Genomic DNA, 25708 nt, shown 5'->3' with positions numbered 1-25708 from the left:
ATTTAAAAATGGGACTGTGGGGGAAAGGAGGAGGATCTATTTGGGCTGAATGAGTGGTGCAGAAGTGGAGAAATCTCATAAGGTTTGAATAAATTTGGCTAATCTTCAAATAAGCATCCACAGTTTAGGAGGCTTATTAAGAAATTAAAATCCACATCCAGACCTTCTGAGGTTTCTGCCAACATTAATAATAAAAGATTCTGTCTCTATTTTTGAGCTCCAGTTGCAGTCTGTGGTTCAGGAGGAAGGATGTGATGCCATAAAACAGGCAGGCAAATCAGAGCTTTCAATGCCCATTTTAGAAGAGAAATTGTTTCTTTTACATACAGACTGTGTGTCGAATCCTCAGCTGGCATAGTTTGGCGTTAGCACCAACCAGTGCTTTCCATGAAGCTATGTTAATTTACACCAGCTGAGGATCTGGCCCAGAATGTTTAATAAGTGCACAATGTCAAACACTACTTCCCTCTATAGCTTTGTGGATACATCTGCACAAATCAACAAGGGAACAACCTCAGGAGCAGTGTATCCACAACAAATAGCAAAGGGACTTAGGGCAGGTCTACGCTACAGAATTACTTCGGTATAACTACGTTGCTCAGAGGTGTGAAAAATGTACACCCCTGAGGGACATAGTTATACCAACCTATAATGACCAGAGCTTCTCCCGCTGACATAGCTACTGCCTCTTGTGGAGGTGGATTAACTATGTCGACAGGAGAGCTTTCCTGTTGGCATAGAGTGTCTTCATTAACGCGCTACAGCAGCACTGATGCAGCCTTTTAGGTGTAGACCTGCCCTGAGAATGGCTTGCTGTTACAGTTGCAAGAATGCTTGCTGAGTGGTGCAGTTCATTATAAATCATTTGCCCTAAGGACCAGAGTTCAAGTACTGAAATAGATCACAAATGAAAATGAATTTGTATTGTCGTGCTATTCCACTTTCCTGAATCACCAAACAGTTCGGCATGACTGGGTAATTCTCTTAATGGCCTGAGAGTGAAGTACACTGAGGAGGAGTGGCAAAGGGGATGTCAGAGGCTGATATGGTACCTCTTGAAACCTATAGAGTAGATCTCAATGATATACCCTATGGGGTAGCTTCAGTAGGGTAGACTCAGGCCCTTACTGGTGGAAGGTTCTCCGGCATCTGCTTCTCTGATCGTAGCCAGCACTTATTATCCCCTCACTTTCGTGAGCTTTCAGTGGACAGGAATCAAATTTTAAAATGTGCAATTAAAAATATATTTGGAAGAAAAATGTGAAAATAATATCCTGTGTTAGGAGGCTAGCCCCAGGGCCAGCTATTGTGTGGTCTGGGGTCAGTGTGTGTGTGATTGCTTGTTGGGGAAATTCTTGTCCGTTGCTTCTGATGCATTGAAAATGCATTGAAACTCTAGCTATCTGGATGGAGTGAGGCCCATAGCACTGTTAGCAGCATGCATGACATTGACTTCTGCATATAAGAAAATATGCTACTTGCTGCTCCATTCACTTACCAGTGCTACCATTCACCTCACTGAGCTGGAAGTTTCAAGTCCTGCTCCTGTGCAAAAGTGGCATGGGTGACAATGTGCTATAACATGGGTTGGCTGTGTACTGTGGCTGTCCTTCTGATCTCCCTGTCAGATAGATGGTGCTGTGTAATTTTCATATCGGTGAAAGAACGTCTCAAGGAGCAGTTGTAGTCAGCAGCAGAGCTGGTCAGAAAATGGATTTCTTTCCCCATAGAAAATGTTGAATTTTTGTCAAAAAACTGAACAGTGTGGCCGAAAACTAGACTTTTCCATTGAGGAAATGGAAACAAAATATTTTGGTTTGTCTAAGTGAATTGTAAAGTTTTGTTTTGAGATAGTTTAATATTAAACGATGTCCTGCTGTGATGCTGTGGTGCTTCATGGGAGTTGTAGTTCTGGTACCTCATGTCCTCATTGTCTCTGAAAGACCAGTCTCCTGGATAGGTATATATCTCCCATGATGCACCATGGTGTCCCCTCTGTTAGCTGGTCCATGCAGAAGCACTGCATGGATACATATAGGTGCTGGAACTAGGGGTGCTGAGGGTGCTGCAGCACCCCCTGGCTTGAAGTGGTTTCCATTATATACAGGGTTTACAGTTTGGATCAATGGCTCTCAGCACCCCCACTGTAAAAATTGTTCCAGCTCCCATGTGGATACATGAAGCAAAAATGGAAAGGTTAATCCGTGATGTGATTGAGTTTGTATTTGAAGTTCTTTCCAAGTTACCTTCCTGTTGAGGTATGGGACAATCCTGTGTCTGCTCAGAGATGTACTCCGCAGCTGTTTAAGTGCTGATGAGTTACACCAGGGGTCGGCAACGTTCGGCACGCGGCTCGCCAGGGTAAGCACCCTGGCGGGCCGGGCCAGTTTTATTTACCTGCTGACGCGGCAGGTTCGGCCGATCGCGGCCCCCACTGGCCGCGGTTCGCCGTCCCGGGCCAATGGGGGCGGCGAGACGGCGCGGCCAGCACATCACTCGCCCGCGCCGCTTCTCGCCGCTCCCATTGGCCCGGGACGGCGAACCGCGGCCAGTGGGGGCCGCGATCAGCCGAACCTGCCGCGTCAGCAGGTAAATAAAACTGGCCCAGCCCGCCAGGGTGCTTACCCTGGCGAGCTGCGTGCCGAACGTTGCCGACCCCTGAGTTACACCAAAGAAATCCAAAGGGAGGAGGCAAAATGCTGTGATTTTATAACCCTTTTTTTGTGTGTGACGCAAGTAAACCCCCAGCATTAATGACACCAAGGAGTATCCTATACATCTTAGATATTAGCACACATCGACATCATGAACTAGATGTAATGAGCAGCCTAGAGAAAGGCAGTAAATTGGACTGGATGAAGGAGACAAAGGCAGCAGAAAGAGAGGAAGGGAAAGAAATAGATGGGGAAGGCGCTATGGAGATTGTCAAAGATGAGGACAAGAAGCTTGCCCTAAGTGTAGAAGGGGGGATTCATGTAGAGCAAATAAATTGTATACGCATGTCTCAGTGGATAAAAATCTTCCTGCAAAGGAGCTGGACTCATGCAACTGTGGATAATGTTTGCATAGTTTCTCTTCAGGGCATAAGGTGATAACATGGTGCAGGTCCGGAAGAAGTTGCCCCCCTAGTATCATACAGTCCAATGAGGGACATTATTGTTATAAGCATTTTTAGGGCACCCAGCTCTGTATGTTCTTATGGGAGGTTAATACCTTCTTATGAAGCATCCAATATTAGCTGAGGTTAGCAAAAAGTATTAAGCTAGATGCACCGTCCATTGGTTGCTTCCATTATGGCAGGAGGTGGCTATTGATGTATTCCAGTGGGACAGGGGACGGGATAGTTGTCTAACCACACTATATGTCTGTCCAGTGTACTGATTCTTATGTTCTTCTTTTCCTCCTCTTTCCCTTCCTCAGTCCCTGCATAAGCAGAGTTGCTTGGAATCTCTCACCTTGGAAAAGCCAGTAGGGCTGATCCATTTACTACTCATTTCCCTGTAGCTGGCTTCCCCTCTCCATAATTTTCTATAGAGAGTTGGCTGCTTTGAAATCTCAAGTGTGGGATGTGGGAAAAGTGTATCTGCTTTTGGTAAAAGAGCTGCAAAGAGCATGCACATTCACGCAAAGGAAGTCATGTCACCTGAAACTGCCTTTGTTTTATGTAGGCATGCAGCCGGTCATGTATTCAGTGAAGGAAGCTCTCCAAGGCAGGCCTCACTGGATTCGGGTGGGCTCTGATATCTGTTACTACAAGTAAGTGTTTCATTGGTGCATTCCTTTTGGCTTCCCTTCCCCTCCTGCTAACCGTATTCATGTCATTAACCTTCAGCTGCCAGTGCCCCATTTCTCACACACAATAAATTTATGCACTTCCGACAGCAGGGATTGGATGTGAGTGAGACCCTGTTAGTTGGTATGCAGGGGAGAGAGAGGATACATGCAGAATTCTCTCTTCTGGAGTAAAGTGGTAGTGGAGAAGGGAGGAGGGGGGAACCATGGTGACAACATGAAGCCCTCTTCATGAGTACACAGAAGCACAAAGGAGTGGTACCCAAATAGTTTTAAGGCCCTGCACCAGTGATTGGCAGAGAGGTGGACTGGACAGCCTACCTGTTTTTCTTTTCCATCCCCAACTTGTATCATTGGTGTGCCAAATTGAATGCAGCACACACAGGGTTAACAGAGTTTTAGTCACCCATTCTCCTTGCCAAAGGGTGAGCTGTGATTTCAGATAGATTTATCTGGGTGTTTCAGAGTGGTGGTCAGCACAGAGGGCAGAACGCCCTGCTCTGCTTCTCCCATCACTGCCACATTTCCTCCAGAAATTAATGTACTGTATGGGTGAAACTCAGTCCTGTCTTGAGCAAGTACAGACCCTTTTTAAATCTGCATGAGTTGTACCCGCTAACTTTGGTCCCAGTGACCACCCGGTGCTGTGTTGGCATGAGAGGGAAATTAGTTTTCCCAGAGTAGGATGGCATATGAAAATGATCCCACAGGCACGCAGTGAAGGCCTGAGCAGGGAGTGGCTTTGCTCACTTCACCTATGAATTTGGAGTTCTGCCTGAAGGTGGCAGACACGTCTGCACCCTGAGCCATGCTCACTGGGTCTGTGGCATTGCCTTTACACTCTGCTTCGTCGGTAGAAAAAACAGGGCCAACGATCAGAGAAAGCAGGCACTAGATTACAACAGGTCAGCCAAGGACCTGCCCGCCTTGAAGACAGGTACTCCTGTAGGATCCAGCCTTTAGAGAGTCTCCAGAAGGAGTAGACTAAAGGTGTAGTGAGGGCTGCACTGGCACCCAGCTCATATGAGGCGACTGTGCAAGAAAGAAGTGATCTGAAGGACGAGGAGACACTTAACGAGCGAGCAGACACAAAATCTAGATAGAACCTACAGAGAGAGAGTCACAGAACAGAGAGACAGAGAACCATCCAGAGGCCAACCCCACACGAAGGAAGGAGACTCCACAGAGAGATGGTTTTCTAGATAGGGAGACAGGGATAGGTCACTCCCATTGTGGTCATCCATTGAGGAGACCAAACGATCTTAAAGACTATGTAACCAGCTGAGTCTGTGGTAAAGATAAGACTCCAACTCTGCTATGGGCTAGCAACCCAGAGTTGCCAACCCTCCAGGATTGTCCCAGGGTCTCCAGGAATTAAAGATTAAACTTTAATTAAAGATCATGTCATGTGATGAAACCCCCAGGAGTACGTCCAACTGAAATTGGCAACCCTATAGCAACCTCTGGACAAAGGGACATGGGGTGGTGGTCTGGGCATCAATTATTGTTTTTTAATGTGTATATTAAAATGTTTGTAAAATAGGGAAGATGTATCATGATCAGTAGAACTGGAGGAAGAGGGCCCATGTTCCCTGGAGGGACTGTTATTGATGGGAAACCAGGAATGAAGGGAGTTAGGCTGGAAGGAATTCACCCACATGGACAGAGCAGTGCACGGGGTTTAATGAAGTTCCACTTGTTCAAATGAACCTGTGTTCCATTTCACTCCCTGCTAATGGACCACATGTGTCACAGTAAAGGGCAGTCTCATCCACACATGGCCGTGTGGTTTAGGGGCTTGTAGAACCCCAGGTAGAATTAATGCATTTCTCCTTGCAAAATAAACTGGGTTTTGTTTTGCTTTTTGCTGTTGTTTGTACATTTGGCCTAGAGGGTTAAACGTTGTTCTCACTCGCATGCACGACATCACAATCAATCCAAACACTGCCGGGTGCATTTACTGTGATGTTATCGCCTTGCAGGAGAAACACAGAGCCCCAAACTTATGTCATGACAGGAGTAAAAAAACCTTCCAGTTCTCTGTGAAAACAAATCCAAACTCCCTAAATAAAGCTCGCTTGGGGGTCAAGGGTCATGGTTCTCTTACCTCTAATGGGTGCCTTGTCAGTAACAACTCAAATAACCATTTACCTTGCCCAAATAATGTCCCCACACTCATCTTTGTCCAGCTAACCTCTACTCCTCCTGAGACTGTCCCCTCAGAAGCTTATGTGATACTATTGGACAGCTGGCCCCCACATACCTTCATTTTTATTAGTAATCATGTTTTCTATGGTAGTGACTAAGGGCCAACCAAGAGTGGGGGCCCCATTGTGTTAAATGCTGCACTAGGCCTGTAGCCTTTGGCTTCTGTGCATGGGCTCCTGGGTGCAGGCAGAATAGGCACCAGCAGATGCAGGACTTGCAATGCTTATATGCTGATTCCGATAGTAATGGCTCCTAATGTCATTAACAGGGCAGTTATTGTGTGGTGATTCAATAACAGCTGACTAGTAAAGTTAAGCCATGAGTGTGCAATTAAATTCTTAATCATATCCTGGACCGGGATATGGTGGAGACATTAGCATAGGATTGGGGTTTTTTTGGAGTATGCGGTGTCTTTCAATTGTACATTCAGTTATATGTCAATAGATTTTTATATTGCCATCTATCAATCTGTTGTTCTTTCTAGGTTAACACACACCTCTTGTTCTTTCACCAATGACAGAGCAACTCCCTAATCATTGGAGCTTGTAGTGTACCAGTCTGTAGGCAGCAAATAGTTACATCTAGGAGCAATCAGAGTCTGTGGTTCCCCAGGCCGGTTGAAGATGGGAGCACTATGAAGACAGCATGCTCAGTGTGTTTTGGTGGAAGAGCCCTGTATCCTCCCCCAGCGCTTTGCTTATGCTGGCGATGGGTTCTGGAGGAAGCCTCATCCAACTCTCCTTGCCTGGAGGAATGTTAGCTGTGACCCCAGACCTTGAATGCATAAGTAAGGGTAAACTCAGTGAGGTTAACATGCCCATTCACCCACAAATTCCCATCATTTCTCATCTTCCACAGCTCAGATCTAAAGCAGCCTCTGAGCTGAAGGACAGCGGGAGGAGAGGCACATACATGGGTTGTCTGTGTAATACATGCCGGCCGATCTCTCCTGACATTCATCTTCACTGGTGAGGAGAGATGGGAGAGCTCACTCATGAAGATGGATGTCGTAGCACCGCTCTGCCATTATATACCTTTCCCATACATCTCTTGAGAGAGATTTTATGTTATGGAGAATATTAGCAACTCAGCTGTCAAAAGGAATTTCCGTGACATGGCTGCTCTGTTTTATTGCTTCCCTGTGTGAAGTGCCAGGATACACTCGTGATAAATAGTCACGGTTATTATAAAATTGTCTAATTCAGTTGTCGTTTTGGCAGGTGTTTATGTTAACACACAAAATAATATTCCTTTCCAGCAAATTATTTAAGGAAAATGTCAGCATATTGAATTGGTGAGAATGCACTTGGGCATTCAGTTCCAGAGTTTGTTTTCAGCTCATTGTCTAAACCACAACTTTTCTGGGCATTGGATGCCTCAGAGGGATGGTAATGGGGTATGAAGCAGTTTGTTTCTAGCCCACCAGTTGGAATCCTGCCCTGGTCACTAATCACTTATTCATTCCCATCTGATAGGTGTTTTGGGGGCCTTTGTGATGTCAGAGAGAGGGTTTCACCTCTCTTTCCAGGGACCCTGTGTTCACACTATAAAAATTACCATCACAGTCAGTACTACCTGGTCTTGTTAGTTTCCAGGAGAGAAGTCAATGCTTAAATATGGCATGGAATGGCATCTCCCCTTTCAGTCCTAAGGGTCGTCTTGGCTAGCCAGAGTTAAGACATTGATGCGGTGGTAAGAGGGCATGGACCCTACTAGCCATTTGACCACAAGAATGGTCCCTTTCAGTCACTAGGGGGCACTGCTGCTTTCAACAGATTCTAAGTAGAGACTCAAAAATTAGAATACCCACACAGGGTCTGGTCCTTGGAAAGGGAGCTCCACTGCATTGTGTTCCATCCAGCCACCATTTACCAGACCCAATAGTACCAGCCATCTCCTGCTGTCTGGTTTTTGTTACAGTTTTTTCCACCATACAGACTCAGGCACCCTCTGTTTCCTGTGTTTGCTAAAAGAGTGTGTGTCACATACACCTACCACACTGGAAGCCTAAGAATAGGTCCATGTGGGGAGAAAAACATGGTTAGATCCCAATGGGGTTAAAAGGTAGCAGGACAAAGGGGGTCCTTTGGGGAGGGACAGAATAGAGAAATGGTAAATATTGCATCTTTATATTAGACCCCATTTCCAGTGGGCCTAAAGTTATGGTATATATGAATTTTCCTCTACTACTTTAGTCTAAGCTGATACCCCACCATATTCCATTTATCACTTTTCCCAATGCTATTGGTCAAATGCTGCAGGTGGTTAAGGAAGTCAAAAGGCCATTAGAGTGAGTCACACGGCTGCTGCCTGGCTTGGAGCCTTTGAACTCCTGAGTTCTTATCTCAGCTCTGCTACTGACTCACTCCATGGCTTTGGGCAAGTCTCTTCACCTCTCTGTCTCAGTTCCCCACTTGTAATATGAGGAAAATTATACTGATTTATCTACCTTGTAGGACCCCAAAGAATGTTAGCAGATAAGGAGTTTGTGAGGTTTTATTAACTAATGTTGGCAAAGGGCTTTGAACATGACAAGTGCTTTACACAGTAAGTGATAAGTATTATTATAATTGTTAATTAACTTGCAGTAGCTGCTGCTAGAGGTAAACTGCTTGGTACACAGTAGATTTGAAGGACAGCAGCAAGCTTTATGATTTGACTATTATAAAGTGACTCAAAGGCACAGCAGATGTAGCTTTCATGCTGATAAAGCCATCACTGGGTCTTGCATATCCTTTCTAAGAACCAGTTGGTTAGCTTCTGGAAAGAGTGCAGAGCTTTGGGCACATTTTGGGAAGAGAGGATAAATGAGGTTGTGGGGACCAGAGGTTGCGGTGGGTGAATGCGTGATCTTTTCCACCTCGGGGGATCAGACAGATCAAATGTGAAAATATATTTAGTAGACTTGTCACGTGACCCATCCTAATATCACATCACATTTGGGCATAATTTAGTAAGATTATTATTGATTGTTTGTATTCTAGCAGTGTTCGGGGACCCCAACCAGGATTGTCCTGGGTGCTGTACAATTATACAGAGAAAGACAGTTCTAACCCCAAGGTATTTACAAGCTAAATAAGGCCAGGACATTTAGGTGGGTGTGCAGGAAGCCATGACTATCAGCAATAGGAACACAAGGATGTGTCAGCAAGCTACATGCCTAGGTAACTTTTTTTATGAATCAGTAATGATGAATAAACCCCCCGGGGGTCACTAGCCATGTAGACTTGCCATTATCACTAGGTTGTTTGCTGTAGGCATTGGAGTAGAGATAAGTTTTGAGAAGTGAGTCGAAAGAGGACGGATTAGAAATCCCTGTTCAGGGGAGGCCCTTTGCTGGTATAGCAGCGGGTGCTGCAGATCAGCACTGAGGGTCATCAGAACTGGAATAGCTGAGTGCCAGGATTCCACTAGTGTCAGAGCTGTGTGGTGGTGATGGACTAATAGGATACTAATAGGTCAGGACTGAGCTGCATTGGTAGAGCTATGGGAGTTGGTGGAGGGGAAACTCAGGACTGAAAATGCATTGGCAGAACTGTATGGCAGAATACTGGATAGCACCCAACATGCCACCCCCATCTCACCTCTCACCAGTGACCTGCAGGGGATGTCTCAGGACTGTCTCAGAAAATCTCAGGGTTTGTGACAGCATCTCGAGTCTGAGGTTATTGTGACTGTGAAAGTAAAAATGAATAGAATAGAGATCTGGAGGATACGTCCTATCCACGTAAATCACACAAGAGATGGCTCCTGACCCCGCCCCCCCATTATCCAAATTCACTGGAAGAGAAGGTGATATGTTGTTGTCTTGATTTTTAAGAAAATGGGGATGAAATCCTGGCCCCACTGAAATCAAATCCATTGACTTGGAACTGAGTCAGGATTTCACTCTAATATTTAAAATTATTTATTACCTGTTTTTTGGTTGAAAATAACAGAGAGAAACGTCTGGGTGTGGGTGTCAGCTGAGCATTAAATCATTGGCTTTTCACTGTGCCAGGAAGGCAGGAATGCTGCCTGTGTGACTCCTTGCTTCAGCCAGTGCCATTCACCTCACGTGTTCGTAACCACTAAATTCACATGCTTTGAAAAGAAACGTGCTCTTGTGCTGTGTGTTTCTTGTGACGAAGAGCTGATTATTCTGGAGGATTTGAGAAGAATAATTATCTCCTCTCTTCACCCCTTTGAATAAAAACAACAGAAAACTAAACTGGTATTGTAAATTTCAGGAGCTGAAATTGCATCTTTTGGTCTCCTCCAGTATTTTGCATTTTAATGCAACATTGATGATAACATTTGTCAAAAAGCCTCACAGTCCTTCAGAATCAGAAGGTTTGGCAACAGCATAATTGGTGCAATGTGGGGAAAATATTGTTTGAAATATACTTCTGGGTGCAATTTGCCATGATATTTCTCTCTAAAGTGCATGAATTGGCTCTTCATCTGTGCTGCAGGAAAATGTTCCTTCTCATCCAGAAGCCACATCTTTATTAGAGTTAATCCCCTGCAAGAGAGGTTGTGCTGAAAATGTGAAGGGAGATTTGTGGAGTCTTGAAGACTCAGGTGCTCTTGTTACTGAAAAGGAGGGATCTGGTGGGGGTGATTGGGCTGGCCAATGAGTTGCAAGTCTGCATGAGGTCATCTCCGCTTCCTCACGTGTTGACTCCTCTCAATCCCAGCTCCCTTCTCTGCTCAATCCGAAGTTGTGCCTTTGATGGCATATGGAGTATTTTGCCCATGTCCCTTCACCTCACTTTTCCCCTATCCTTTTATATGTTGTTCCAGTTCCACCTTTCTTACAATGCACTGACTGGACCCTAACCTCTACAATTTCTACTCCTCCAAAATCTTCAAGTCCTCTTAGACAGCCTCTTCCCATCCACCCATCCCCTGCTGGCTCCACCTTCCCACACTAGATGAACTGTTATCTTCCCACAAGGCAGCCCAGCCCCGCAGGCACAGGACTGGCAGGGTCAAACTATGCCCAGTGCTGCCACCAGCTGCTCGGCCTCTAACTCACTGCTCCCCCCCTGGCCCGCTCTGACCGTTGGATTCCAAGTAACTTGCTTGAATCCAGCTGTGCATGCTGGCACTAACCGTCACCATGTTGCCTGTGTCTCCATATCTGCTGCTTCCCCCCAGCCTCTCACCTACCTGCTGTAACATGGCCTTTAGCTGTATGGTGGAGACTGTTCAGTGGCGCAGTGTTGCATACTGGGTCAGCTGCATCTGAATTCGGCCCACTTAGAGTTTGCACCATGCATGGTTGAGGTTGGAGCTTCGCCACAGCTCATTCGGGATGGAGACCTCTCCAACGGTTCAGTTCTTGCACGAGCACACAAGACGAGGACCCAAAAGCTGACTACAATCTATCCCCGCTCTTTCTCTTCCTCTAGAAACCATTACCGCCGTAGTGCAGCCGCAGCGGGAGGCGCACAAGGAAAATCCTACTACACGCTCACCTTCACCGTCACGTTCCCTCATGGGGAGGATGTCTGCTACCTGGCCTACCATTACCCCTACACTTACTCTGCACTGATGGTAATGTTGGCCTGTCCCAGGAGGAGACTGATGGGAACAAGGGAGGGGAGCGGTCTTGATTATGAGTAGTATTTGATATGGCACATATGTTACCCTTTGTAGCACTGCTCGCAGGATGCTAGCTATTTTTCATAATGCTTTCATTGCCTTGTCCACAGCAGTCCCTAACCACGCTGCAGATCAGGACGGAGTTGAAGGATACCCATGAGCATTAACTGCATGGAGCAGGCTGCGATTAAAGGCTGAATTTTTTTTTAGTATTTACCAGCCAACCCAAACATGTCCAGCAGCCCATCCGTAGAGTGCAGGCTGCTCTGGGCTAATGGCAAGCTAGGAGGAAAAGGCTGACTGCTTCTCCTACGTGGCTAATCCTTTTCGGCCATCATGTAACGACTCACTATTGGCAGAGCTGCACCGTGCAATACTGAGGTGCAGGGCCTGTTTCAGATTTACTCCGTCAGCTGTGCACTCTGCCCCAGTTAGACATCCCCAGTTGTGCTCCCAACGTATACGTGGAAAAACAAACCGACCCAAAGCATAAGGCTTTACTGTCTCAAAGCTGTGTTGAAATGGATGTTAATGTTTGCTCTCTGGGGCGGGAGGGATTCACTCACGTGGCTCCCTAGAGCCTTTCATTGGCCAGCTGGGGAATAGTGTTGGGAGGTCTGGGGAAAGCTGTATCCAGCTCACCTTCTGAACCATACTGGTAGGAGAGCCCCGGGTGAGGCTTCTAAAGAAGGGAAGAATAAATGGAGAAAATGGAGGATCCCAGGCAGCACTTCGCTTCACCATTAAGCGTGAGAGAGAAACCTTTCCAAAAGTGAAGATATTGGACGTTCAGGCTGCCTCTGCCCCCTTTTCTCAGCCCCCTTTAATTGTCTTGCCATTAATGCCTTCTACCCAATCCCTGTTTCTATGGGCAATTGATGGATGGACGGAGCTATTTTGGGCCCCCTGCTGACTATTTCTAAAGCTCAAACTTTATTAAATGTACCATTTTGCCCTTGTACAAGAATGGAGGAGCTCCAGGCCAATGGGGGCTGCTGGAAGCGGGCGGGCTGAGGGATGTGCTGGCCACCCTTCCTGCAGCCCCCATTGGCCTGGAGCGGCGAACCGCGGCCAGTGGGAGCCACAATCGGCCGAACCTGCGGACGCGGCAGGTAAACAAACCAGCCCGGCCCGCCAGGGGCTTTCCCTACACTAGCGGTGAACCAGCTTTGAGGAGCACTGATGTAGTCCATGTTAGGTTCATTCCCATTCCAAACCACAACACGTAGTTGACTGCTTCGCATCCCACTACAGATGTTCAGAAAAGCTGGATTCAGTACCTGAGATCCCTCAGGTCAAGCCCTGGCTGTCCAAAACATGCGTGCAAGCCTATCTGCACTAGGCCCATGGGACCCAATTACTTCCTTGAGCTAATGTGGAACACAGAGAGAGCTCCAGAAGTTGAACGTGGCATATACTTAAGCAGTTAATGCAAAGGCAGGTGTGTGCTGCAGCCAGCAGGAGAGTAGGGGGCTGGGAGACCGAGGGATGGGAGGCCTACTGAATTCTTTATTACTGAAGTACAGTACCTAGTCATGATTTCAGTATGTATTGATTCCTTCTGTTGGTATGCGGGCATGCAAGGCTTTAAGAGTTTGTACCCTGTGGGAATCCCTGAGTATCTCGCCTGAATGAATAGAAGCGAGATGAAAGGATGTTATTATTCTTAGATTCACAGGGCTAAATCCTGAAGTATTTACTCATTCCTTACTCACTGCTTACTCAGGTAAAATGCTCCTTGAAGTCGATGAGAATTTTGCCTCAGCAAGGATTGAATGAATTAAAACTGAGTGAAGGACATCAGGGTTTGGACAGTGAGTGTTAGAGGTGGAAAAGAGCTGATAATTATGTCCAGCTGGTGGCCAAAGTAGGATTGCTGCCTACAATATATTCTCCAGAGAAACTTTGACCAGGCTAATTTAAAATGACGTGAGTGATGGGACTTGCACATTTCCCTTTGGAAGATTATTATACTACTGTAATTTGCATGATGAACAAATTCTAACTCAGGTCTGTGCACCAGTAGGTTTTATTTTAGAGCATGTGTCTGTGGGTGAAATATGTCTTTTCCTACAGACGAGTAATAAAGTAAATGTGATTAGTAATCCAAGGGCATTTGGGAAGATGATAAACTTCTATGTGGAGTTAGTGATTTGAGAACATTTCTAATAATACCATATATTTTTAATAATTGCAGACATATTTACAGCATATATACAGAGGAACTTCATTTTCAATGGATGCACTCACTAGTGCATTGCTTTTCAACCAGTAGTAATCAAGTGTACTTGATGAGGAGTAATTCATTTTAAAAAAATTGATATGTTAAATGTTTGCATGTGAAGCTATAATTCACCAGTCTGTTGTTTGGTATCGATGGTAGCAATGGTTCCACTAAGTTGCCTTGGTTACCATAGCATATAAGAAATTGATTGTAACAAATCCTCTATATCTGTGCAAGATAATTTAAATAGGTATAATAATTGCATTTACTCTATACAGTAAATTGGTTTATGAAGTAGATCATCATAGGTATCCAACTGCATTTGTTCAACTAGACACTGGATGATTGGGGTGGAATCAACGGCCTGGAGATAAGATTTGGAGTCTTTTGTCTCGAGGTCACTGGCTGAAATTTAGCCTAGGTTGGTAGATACCAAAAGCTGGTACCATCTGGTGGCTGCTGGGTGTCCTGTGTGAACTGAGTTGATGGGTTTTAGCCACGTTCCCTGTGGGACAGGTTTCCATATTGTAATGAATTTATTAGGGCATTCACAGCAAACATCTTGAGGGAGGCAGTTCTGACTGACAGAAGAAAGAAGAGGGTAAAGGAGTGGGTAATAACAGAGGAAATGACCACTAAGGTGAGGGCCCAGTTTAGATGCTTGAGACCGAAATATAATGAGTTTTCAAACAGTATGAGCTCATTCGTAAAGCTGGTTCCTTGCTTCTTTCTCAGTCCCACCTTGACATCCTGGAAGAAACCAGGAACCCCAAGAAGGTCTACTACAGGCAGCAGACACTGTGCCAGACTCTGGGAGGAAACCCATGCCCACTGCTCACCATCACTGCTATGCCAGAGTCTAAAAGTAGTGATGACCTGGAACAGTTCCGTAAGTACCTACCTAAGATGTATAACTAAGTTATTGGCTACTTGTGGGCCTCAGAGATCCTATGTGGAACACAGAGAGAGCTCCAGAAGTTGAACGTGGCATATACTTAAGCAGTTAATGCAAAGGCAGGTGTGTGCTGCAGCCAGCAGGAGAGCAGGGGACTGGGAGACCGAGGGATGGGAGGCCTACTGAATTCTTTATTACTGAAGTACAGTACTTTCATAAGAAAGAGGGGTGTAAACTGCACTTCCCTCGGCCAAATTCCAACTCTTGTAATTCCATTCTGTCTCCACAGATGCTCACCTTAGATTCAGTTGGACACAGCATTCATCCTCACTGTCAGTGCTAACCCATGGAATAGTGTTTGCATGCTACATACTATTAAATATTTAAGCTGCTATGTTGCACCCCAGAGGTGGCTGCAGTGGGTGAAAGAATTCCTGTGTAAGATTTGTGAACTTCATAAATTGCTTTGGGATCTTTTGGGGAGGAAATGTGTAACAGACATGTACATCTTGACATCACTGAGATAGCGAGCAATACAATTCTATGGAGGTTTTGGTTTCTGAATTTGAACCCTATCAGCTATGCGCAGTAATATATGTGTGGGAATCCCACTGCCATCAACATTAGATCCATACATAAAGGGACCACAAAAATATTAGCGTTGAGTACTCCTATGTGGACTGGAGAAGAGAAATTTGCCGTTCTGCTTTCTTCCCTTTCTAGGGCTGGTGAAAGTTATGAGTTCCATTTTGGTTCCAGTTTATAACAGAGTGACTGTAGTTACATTGACATTACAATGTAATTACGTTTTCCTGTCGCAAAGTGTCTATCGGTTTTCATTTAGGGAGTATTTGCTGTAGAATTATCACCATTTCTGATCATGAAGGAGCATTTCAGGGTGAAATTTTCAAGCAAAACTACAGTCTTGCCAAGTTCAACCTTGCAATTAAACAGCTTTATACACTGGAAACTGGAGGCATTGATGAAAAGGGAGAGAACTTGATTGTTGGCATGGCTGTTATTATTTTTATTGTTGCCACTTCGGTTCAAGCAATTGGCTACTACTCTGTATGAGTCAGGTATTTATTTGGTGCAATTTTATTTATTTATAAGAAGGGAACATGAAGTCCTGTTACCCTGAACATAGTAGAAACACACAGCAGTCAGTTTCCTTGATCACAGTTTCCAAGCCTGCCTTTCTAGCCGGTCCTGTGCCCCAAGAAACTCTGTCCCTCAGCTCCCTCTGAGGGCCATGCTTACGACTTCTGCTCTTGTTTTCTGCCACACTCACACACAGATGTCCGCAGCTTGTCAATCTCATAGTCCCTGCATTTGCAATCAGTCCCAGAGAAACCCCTCCAACCATACAGCTTACCTCTGCTCAGGCTTTCCCATGTGGCCCAGTGCATTGGGTGGTGGCTTCCTGTTGTGGCCCGTTATCGCTACATAGAGAAGTATTTAATTGTGGCTTCCATTTAGCCTGAATGAAGGGTGATCTAGCACAGGCATCAGCTTTCATGAGATGTGTGATTGTCTACAGCTGAAGGACGTGCATGATGGCGGCCATCAACACCTTCCAGTGTAACAACATTGCAAAAATGTCAAACCAAACAGTTCTGATTTTTTTCTGAATTTTTGTTTTGTTTTCTTTTCAAAATGAACAATCTGATGAAATTGATATACATTCACAAAGCATTTCAGTATCGTCATTTTCCACTGAAAAAAATTTGGCTGAAAAATCTCACTCAACTCTAGTAATGGACTAATTGAACTATCGAAATAGTATCCTCTGAACTCATTTGGCAGCTGTTTGGGGCAGGGATGGTGGGGGCAAGACTGTCTCATTTTTTGTGTATGTCATGGGCACCTATAGCACACTGTATGAATGACAATAATGACAGTGTTATGTGATAGAAAACATTTGTTTTATCTAATGAAAGAGCAGAAAAACACCATACTGTGTTTTGTGCCATAGGCTCCCTCCAGACAAGCCCGAATTATCATGTATGTGTTTATTTCATTTAAGCAGTTTGGTTAACAATGGCTTTTGGGGGGCGCACTGAGCTTAATTTTTGCTGCTTTGCATTGCTTTGATCAGCAGTTGGTCCTCAGTCTACTTGGCTTGTGTGAGAAGCCCTCCCTACTCTGAGGTAGTTTAGCTGATGCTAAAAATCCAATATTTTTCACTGTTTTGCCATGCAAGCAACCCAGCCCAACAAAAGCAAATGGACAAAGTCCATCAACAACTTCTAGTCATTCCTCCCTGGGTTGACTCCTCCCAGGATGTGGCTCCACATCACCTCCGGAGCTGGAATGTATGTTTGCAGCGTCTGCACCAAGCAATGGAAGTCATTCCCATGAAGTCTTCTTCCCTGGGTCTTGCAGGATTCAGCTCTTTGTACTTTTCTTTTCCTTTCTAGGGCTTTGGGCTCTTCATGTCTCCAAGAAGCCTTAGTGGTTTTGTTTGCCTTTCAAATTTGTTTTCTCCTTATATATATATATATATATATTTTTTTTTTTCTTGAGTGATTTTTCAAGAACAACATAGATAACATACAGTTTTTCAGAGCTGAGTAATTGTTGGGCTTGATCTTGCTTTAATACCCTATAAGCCTTCTCTGTTTTCTTTATTAGAGACACAGAGGGTGGGGAAGAAAGAGATTGCTTCACAAGGGTGCACTGGGCAAACATAGCAGGGTGCTGGGAGGGATAGGGCCATCTGTATGGAAGGATAGATTTGGTGGGGAGGAGTTACTCTGAACACAAGGAATACTGGTATGTGGGCGGGGGGCGGGGAGATATGGAAAATCAGTGCATGACACCCTCTCTGTTGGCTATGCTTTATTTTCCTCTCTCAGCTCTTTAGATCGGTCTTGTCAGGCTTTTGATTAATGTGGTTCAAGGATGGTTACATTTGTCTGAGTTAAATTTATTAATGTGCAGCTTGTTAATGAGAAGCACAAGCTGTGCAGGTTCCCAGAAGTTGCACATTCGCAGCATGTTGAAGGAAAAGGGAGTTGTGGGGTTTTTTTTAGACCAGGTCTTCCACCTCCTGCTCAGATTATGAGGGCCCCAAGGCTCATTTCAGCACAGTTACCTTTGCCCCCTCCCCTCCACCTCCCTGTTGCCTGCTTTTGCTATCATGCTGGTTTTCCCTTGTATTATTATTATTACTGACATATTAGAGTAGAAAGACAGCAGAGGCTGGACAAGTTTGATTTTAAGGAAACCATAGGACGCTGGGTGGCAGGGGCAAAGTGCTGTGCTTTGGGTCCCCTTTGCTTTGCCATTCGTAACCCTTTCCTCTATCTGGAGTCTGAGCATCCCCTGGGTTATGGCGTCTTTGCCCCTTACCCCAATTGTAAGGCCCCTGCTTGCCTTCTGACAAAAAGAAAACCACTTGTCCCTCATGCTGCCAGCATGTGGGGTGCTCATTCAAAGAGCAGGAGGATTCTTTGTCTCGCTCCGCTCCTCCTTCTACTCCTTCCCCCTTCCACCCCCCTTTTTTGCCTCTCACAGAGAGTTGTTCTGTGCAGACTCAGCCTGCCAAATTATGCTAAAAGCTTTTCCTTGGAAGACAGTAGCAGTTCTTAGAATAATATAAAAAAGCAGGTTTCTGCAAGCTCCCATGGGTGCGATGAGCCACTGCACTGCACCTGCCGTGGGTTTGATGTTGTCACTTCTGAGTGGTTTTAAAATTAACGGCACGGAGGGGAAGAAATATAATGGTTGTGAGAGAATCTCCCCTTTGGAGTCTTCGATCCCAGCTCTTCTGACCCTGGTCTTTCACCTTACTGGGAGAAAGAGGGTCTCCTGGGGGGTGGGAAGGTGGTGGTGGTGGGGGAAAAATTCTCAAGTGAAAGAAGCAGCAGCAAGAACAGCAAAGGGCCAAATCCTGAGAGGTGCTGAGCTGCTGCAGCTCCCAGTGAAGTTTCAGGTGCTCTGCTCTTCTCAGGTTTGGCCCTAAGTTACCACCCCAAATGAAGAAAACGGTCCTCTACCCAATAGTGGGAGCACAGCATGCACCCATGTTCCATGCTAGTTTGCATATTCTGAGCCCATAGCATTACACATTCAATCTGCCAAGCAACCTGTCAGGCGTGGAGCTCATCAGCCACATGAAAGCTGTTGGAGATGCCCTGTGCCAGGCTGAAGTGGGAGCAGACAATGGGCTTGCCGATGCATTGCTATCAGGTGTCCAGGATTTTCAACAAGGATGGTGCATCTGTCTGTCTAGTTACTTGTGTGACCCTCATCCCCATAGTAACTGAGCACCTGGCAGGCATTAATGCATTTATCACAACATCCCTGTGAGGCAAGGAAATATCATTATTCCCAATTTTCAGATGAGAAAATGAGATTCAGAAAGACCCAGGGTATGTCTACAATGCAGCTGGGAGCATGCCTCCCAGCCCCATAGACAGACTTGTACTAGTGGGGCTCAAAATAGCCTGCTAAAAATTGCAGGGTGGACATTCTGCCCCGGGTCGGAGTATATAATATACAGGTCAGAAACGTTCATACACAGGAGATGTGCTGGAGTGAATTTTCCCCCCGCCATTTCTTTCTCTCTTGTTCACTTGGTGATAAGTAATGCTAGGAAGGAAACTAATAATCTCAAGTAGTCCCTTTACAGGAAACATGTATCTGAAGAAACCTTGGGAAAGGGACATACACACAGTAACTGCCAGAATCTACCAGTGAGAGCTTCTAGTTCAAATTAATTGTTTTTCCAAGCAAAGCTGAAATCGTATTTGTCAGGCGTGTTACTGTAAGTAGGACCCAGTGACTTCATGAAGGAATGCCTGGGTGAGATACCTGCTGATTAGCCCCTATGGACCACTGGAAGTTATGGTAAATAGCAGAATGAATGGATGGATTAGTCATCCAAAGATCTATAATTAAAAGATCCATTCAGTTACACCCAGGTAATGATGAAACTTTCCTCTGTAAACTAGAGCAAACACATCAGTGCCTTGTCACCGTAACAGATGACTAAATTAAAACCTAGAAACTTAAGGAGGCTGATGAATTCATGGCAGCTTAGGTTTTGTTGTGTGGAGGGAGCTGAGCCTTTCTTCCAGTGGATTTAATTAGCTCATTGTCAGAGTGGGACAGGAACAAGATTTTGTGCATTTTGGGATTTTTTCCTTTCCAGAATGGAATGGAAAAAAAAATTCCCGTGAAACAAAATTTGCTTTGGGTCAATCGAAATGCTTTAATTCGATAAAATCAAAACATTTTCCTGGAGGATAGGTCCACTAATGGCTGTTAGCCAAGATGGTCATGGATGCAAAGCCATGCTCTGGGTATCCCTAAGTCTCCGAGGGTAAGTCTATACAGCAAAGGAAAACCTGTGGCTGGCCCCTGCCAGCTGACTTGGGCTTCCAGGGCTTGGGATGTGGGGCTGTTTAATTGCTGTGTAGACTTCCGGGCTTGGTCTGGCACCCAGGTTCTAGGACCCTGCAGAGGTCCCAGAGGTCGGGCTCCAGGCCGGAAGTCTACATAACAATGAAACAGCCCTGCAGCCTGAGCCCCGTGACCCCGAGTCAGTTGGCAGGGCCCAGCTATGGGTGTTTCTTTCCTGTGTAGACATACCTTGACTGCCAGATGTTGGGACTAGATGTCAGGGGATGGATCACTTGAGAATTGCCCTGTTCTGTTCATCCCCTCTGATACATATGGCATTGGCCACTGTCGGAAGACAAGATATTGGGTTAGATCAGAGTTTCCCAAACTTGGGACGCCGCTTGTGTAGGGAAAGTACGTCCCTTGGCCCGCACCGCTTCCAGCAGCTCCCATTGGCCTGGAGCGGCGAACCGCAGCCAGTGGGAGCCGCGATCGGCCGGACCTGCGGACGCGGCAGGTAAACAAACCGGCCCGGCCTGCCAGGGGCTTTCCCTACACAAGCGGCGTCCCAAGTTTGGGAAACACTGGCTAGATGGATCATTGGTCTGACCCAGAATGTCCATTCTTATGTTCCTCTGATTTTGACCTTTTAAAACTTTTACAAATATTTGTACATTATAAACAATTAACTTTGTTGCAAAAATTGTTTTGAAATGAAAGATCGAAAATATTCCTTTCTGAAATGGATGTTTTGACATTTTTAAACACTTCATTTTTTTTCCTGAACAAAATTTCATCAAAATAGACTTGTTTTTGAAAGGTTTTGATTTAGACAAAAATGACATTTACATTAAAAAAATGTTGATAAAATTTTTTTGGAACAGTCCTACTCGCTATGGATTGAGTTGGTATGGAAGATCTCTTCTAGTTTTGATAACCTATTATTTTACTGATCCTTTGAATCTGTGAACTATAATGAGTGTATAAATTAATCCTGGAAAGGTGTGGGTAATAATACTGTACCCTTTTATATAGCTTTGCATCTGAGGATCTGAAAGTGCTTTACAAACATTAATGAATTTAGCTTTACCAGCCCACTCTGAGGTAGGTAAGCAATATTTTTCCCCATTTTACAGATGGAGAAATTGAAGCACACAGAATTGTAACAAAATCACAGAGGAATTCTCTGACTGCAACAGCATCTTCTCAATCCTGGGCCTGTTTCTGCCATAACCCTGTCTTCCTCCTCAGCTGATTTGAATTGCAGTTGTATTCCCAGCACAGAATAGTAACCATTATAATGTCATGGGGCTCAGTTCTGCAGCCATTGAAGTCAATGGGAGATTTGCTATTGTCTTCAACACGAATGGGATGGAGGCTGATGTGAACCACTAGTGGTTGCTTATGGTATTGCATGGTAAATATTCAGAAGGATGTCTTCATACCTGGACATGCACTTGTGGCTCCTGTTAACGCTGATTATGTAGTCTGTTACTAGTATTCCCCTGCAATCCTTGTGCATGGTGACTGCCTTCTCATCAGCATGTGCTGCATCAAGAAGTTGAGTTGCAGAGGTAGTTTGTTTAAAGTAAAATCCAAATGTCCCTGTTAGTTAGCAGCAGTGGCAAGGGAAGTGGGCAAAGTACATCAGAGGCTAATGGATGTATGTCTATAACAGCAGATCTGTTTGGTAGACATTCCCCCTCCCCTGGACTGGAGAAGACATTAAGGTTAACAGGGAGAGGCAGTAGCATCTACTCGTGTTTAATTATGTCTTTTGATGGGGATGGAGGGCACTCTTGTTTCACAAGTCCGGTAGGACTACTACGGATATAAGGATGACTTATAGGGTAGGTATATAAAGATGTTTATAGTCTTTAAGGTTTCTGTGTGCTCTCCAAATTGGATAAATGGAGACTGATAAGATGTGCTTACTTGACCTCTTCTTAGAATACAGCCTCATTGTGGTATCTACACATCTTTGTGATCAACATCGGTGCACTTCCTTATGTGCGAACACAAGCTAGTTAGATGGCATATTATCTAGTTTGATTTTTTTTAATAAAAAGAAAACAAGACACTTTACCTTTAAGTACTAATGTTCAACTAAATTTTCAAGAACAATTTCTGAGTGAAGAATAGCAAAGAGACCACTTGTACAGGATACTGGGAAATAATGATTGTGTGGAAAATGTACACAGTTTAATTAAGCACATTGATTAAATCAATATGATTCAAACAGCTTAGCGCTCCAATCAGTTTAATCTTGTTAAATGTAATTCAGGCCTCGATAATTGATTAATAATGCATTATAGTTTATGAATTATTGACTCCAAGTTATTATAACTGTGCCCGCTCTCTGCGTGGAAACCGGCGCTGCATGTTAATTATGAAAGGCTGATGCGCATTTCTTTTGAATAACTTTTTCAAAGCTGGAGATGACGTGTCTCCTAAGAAAACAGGGATCAAATCAGATCACAGCTTTGCTGGGGTTAGCCCACCCCAAAGGAAAATGTGCTCCTCAAATAGGGCTCTAATCCAACAGCATTAATAGAGAGAGGCAGAACACCTGCTTGTGTTAGCGAAGATCTTTCCAGTGGCTGGAGGAGTTGTCTGTAGAAGTCCTGCTGGAGCTCAAACTCGAGGGCACAGTGCTGTGCTACTCTGAAATAGTAACAATTCCCAGCACATCTGTCATCCTGCTAATGACATCTGTGCACTAGACCTCATCTTCCACAAATACATGCAGTACTGCCAACGCCACTACACTCTTCCATTCCATATGCCTAATGTTTACACTGAAAACAATCCCATTTCCAGAAATTCCTTTGGGAAGTTCAGTGGCCAATGGTGGAATGTGCCGATGGTCTCATAATCCAGTGCCTAGTGGACATGAGTCCATGTCACTGAAACCACTACAACTACCGACACCCTATGTTGCAGTTCAGGGGAGAGACCACGGACTGAATAGAGAGTGAATGCTTCCCTCACCTCTGGGGGTGGTCCCTCCTAAGTCAGGGGTGGGGCCCACTGGCAAGCCGCTTTGTCCATGTTGCACCAGTTCTGTAGGGAAACAAAGAATTTCTGTTTCCAGGACTGATTGTCAGTCTAGCTGTCAAGGTATTTACATGGGGTCCTTATCATTATAGTCTTTCGGAACCTTTCACCAGTACTACATTTCCTTAGAAATGTATTTTTAGTGTTCTGCTTCCACCCTTCATCTCTTTCCTCTCTTTCTTCATTCTTTATTTCTGAAGATATTTGCCTGGAAAAAGAAAAGTTGTTTGTCTTCCTAGTTTTCCATACATATTTTGGGCCTGATTCTGCCTTCCCTTATACTGGATTTTGAACCGCTATAATTCCATTGTTCATTGGAGTTACTCCTAACGACACTGGTGCCAGTGGCAGGAAACTGTAGTCCTTACTTTGGACATGACAGAGTCCCCTGGCTTTGGATGACAGGAAGAGACAAGCTGTTGTGAAAACCGCAATCCAGTTTTCATGCAGATGTCCTTAGTGAAAAAGAGCCCATTTCTGCATAAAACTGGAGCTCATCCCAAGTTGTTATAGAATTCAGAGCCTGAAGTTTCTTTGCACAAATAGCTAGTTCATCAAACACGTAAAGCTGAGGGCAGGGGCACAAAGAGGACCCTAAATGGAAGTTGGCAAAATTTGTTCCAAATGTCTCAGGAAATTCCACGTTATGCACATCTCCAGTCCCAATCCTCTGCGGTGACATCCCAGTCATCTCCACAGCAGCCCATTGCAATGCTCCAAAGCATGGTTTGTTGCTTTCAGAAGAAGCAGGCAAATTCTTAAAAAGCTATACTCCTGCTTGAATGCAAACCAGCATTAGAGGAGGAGGCTGGTGGAGTAGAACAGAAATTTGAGAGTGAGAGAAGCAGGGCTGCTTGCAAACCAGTGCTCACTGAAGTTTTCCATAATGCATCGGCTGCTCTTTGAATCCCAGTGCCTTGTGGGGGTGGGGAGCTGACTCAGCCTGTACAGCCGTGAGACCGCAGCCAGCCCGCAGTCTGGCAAAATGCATATTAAAACACCGAATCCAATTAGTCAAGGCAGCCAGCAATGCAGGGCGGAAAGTGAGCTAGGATCTGGAGCTGCCTGACAAATAGGCCTTGGAGTAGGTGGAACCAGTGGGATTCTTTGCTGATTGAAAAGGTGCATATGTTGTATTACAGGACACGTTAGCAGACACAACTGCCAACATGAGGTAAGATGTTTGTGTATTATAGTGGCTGTCCTTCTGCAGTCTGCCTCTACTTTCCTGTTGAAGCTCGTGATCCTGAGGGACTTCTACCTTTTGCATATTCTGGAAAAGCCTTTCCGTTTCCTTTTTGGAGACTATGCATTTTATTTTCAAGGGTTTGGATATTGGTGGTTCTCTCTGGCACTGTGTACTGGTGGTGCCTTCTTAGGTCAGGATAGCGGTGGTACCGTCTTAACGCTATGCAGACTCCAGGGTTTCCAAAAATCTTGGAGCCTTTTCCGTCAGGTTAATTAATTGTCTTGAAGATGTAAAACACCATATAACTTATTACTTTTATTATTATTGGTTTTGTGCTTTCTTTCCACAATGTAAGCTCTTATCGTAAGTGCCTCAGAGGCTCCAGGGCGCTCCTTATAAGTGTGTTATAAATCATTAAAAATTATGAATGAAACTGAAATAGGTCCAGTGGAGTTCAATGTGCATTACTCATACTGCTGGGGAAATTTACAGCCTGCTCTCTACAACGCACCTGTCTTGAAAAGCACTGCCCTGGACACACTGCAGGCCTGGATGGCACTGATTGGTTACCCAAACTCTTCCTTTTCTTGGGAGGAGTGGGGAGGGGTGAGAGAAAACCCATCTCCCCTCCCTCAGAGAGGCTTCAGAATAACCTATGCATGCTGCACTTCCAATCACCCATCTGTTTGGTAGAGCTATGAAAGATAGCCCAGGAGAGCCTCCAAGCTGCCTTTCCTTTCTCAAATGGTAAATGAGCATTGAGCTGCTACTAGGTTTCTGCTATCAAGCTCAAATCACAGCCTGAAAAAGCCTTTATTTCACCGAGCAACACATTTCCCATGTCTGGCAGTAAATTCCAGTCCCTCGTGGTGCTGTGGGGCACACTCTAAAAGGTCAATGTGGTTCTGTATAAATTAGCCATGGAGGCATTCAGATTGAGCTAAATCTACTCTTCCTGTGACAAAGGCAGACTTAGAAGGGAGGGCATCCATTAGGGCTGGCTTGATTGCAGAGGCTGAATAATTTCATGAACAATCATAACCTGCTTGCTAATATTGGAATAATCAAAGGCTATGCCCTAGGGTGTAAACTGACAAAACAGAGGTCAGGGAGGAATTCCTTCCACCTGTTATAGCATTGCTCAATTGGCCAGGTGCATTATTAGGGAGGTTTATGCTTCCTCTGAAATACAAGGTGTTGGCTGCTTCTGGAGGCAGAATACCAGACTGTCAGAGGGTGGGCTGTCCCTTTAAGGGAGTTGGACATAGCCCTCAGCTGTGACTAGTTAGCTGCCTCCCAGGTGATAGGTCTGGGGCTGGGGATCAGATGATAGCCTGCAGGCCACCTGGGCCTGAGATAAAAGGCCAACAAACAGCTCAATGGAGAGAGAGACCTGCAGGGAGCA

The 25708-nt window shown here is 45.0% G+C and overlaps 1 protein-coding gene across 1 annotated transcript in view; it reads left to right on the top strand.

Moving 5' to 3' along the window:
- AGBL1 (AGBL carboxypeptidase 1) overlaps positions 1–25708 on the top strand; it is a 362219-nt gene that overhangs the window by 73810 nt on the left and 262701 nt on the right. Inside the window, exons 14-16 of the mRNA XM_065412235.1 lie at positions 3669–3756; positions 11397–11541; positions 14549–14702. Of these exons, the coding sequence (XP_065268307.1) occupies positions 3669–3756; positions 11397–11541; positions 14549–14702 (387 nt within the window). The remainder of the gene's footprint in view (positions 1–3668; positions 3757–11396; positions 11542–14548; positions 14703–25708) is intronic.

The sequence above is a fragment of the Emys orbicularis genome, chromosome 10 (genome assembly GCF_028017835.1).
Source record: "Emys orbicularis isolate rEmyOrb1 chromosome 10, rEmyOrb1.hap1, whole genome shotgun sequence".
Lineage (NCBI taxonomy): Eukaryota > Metazoa > Chordata > Testudines > Emydidae > Emys > Emys orbicularis.
This window is presented reverse-complemented; position numbering and strand designations above follow the sequence as displayed.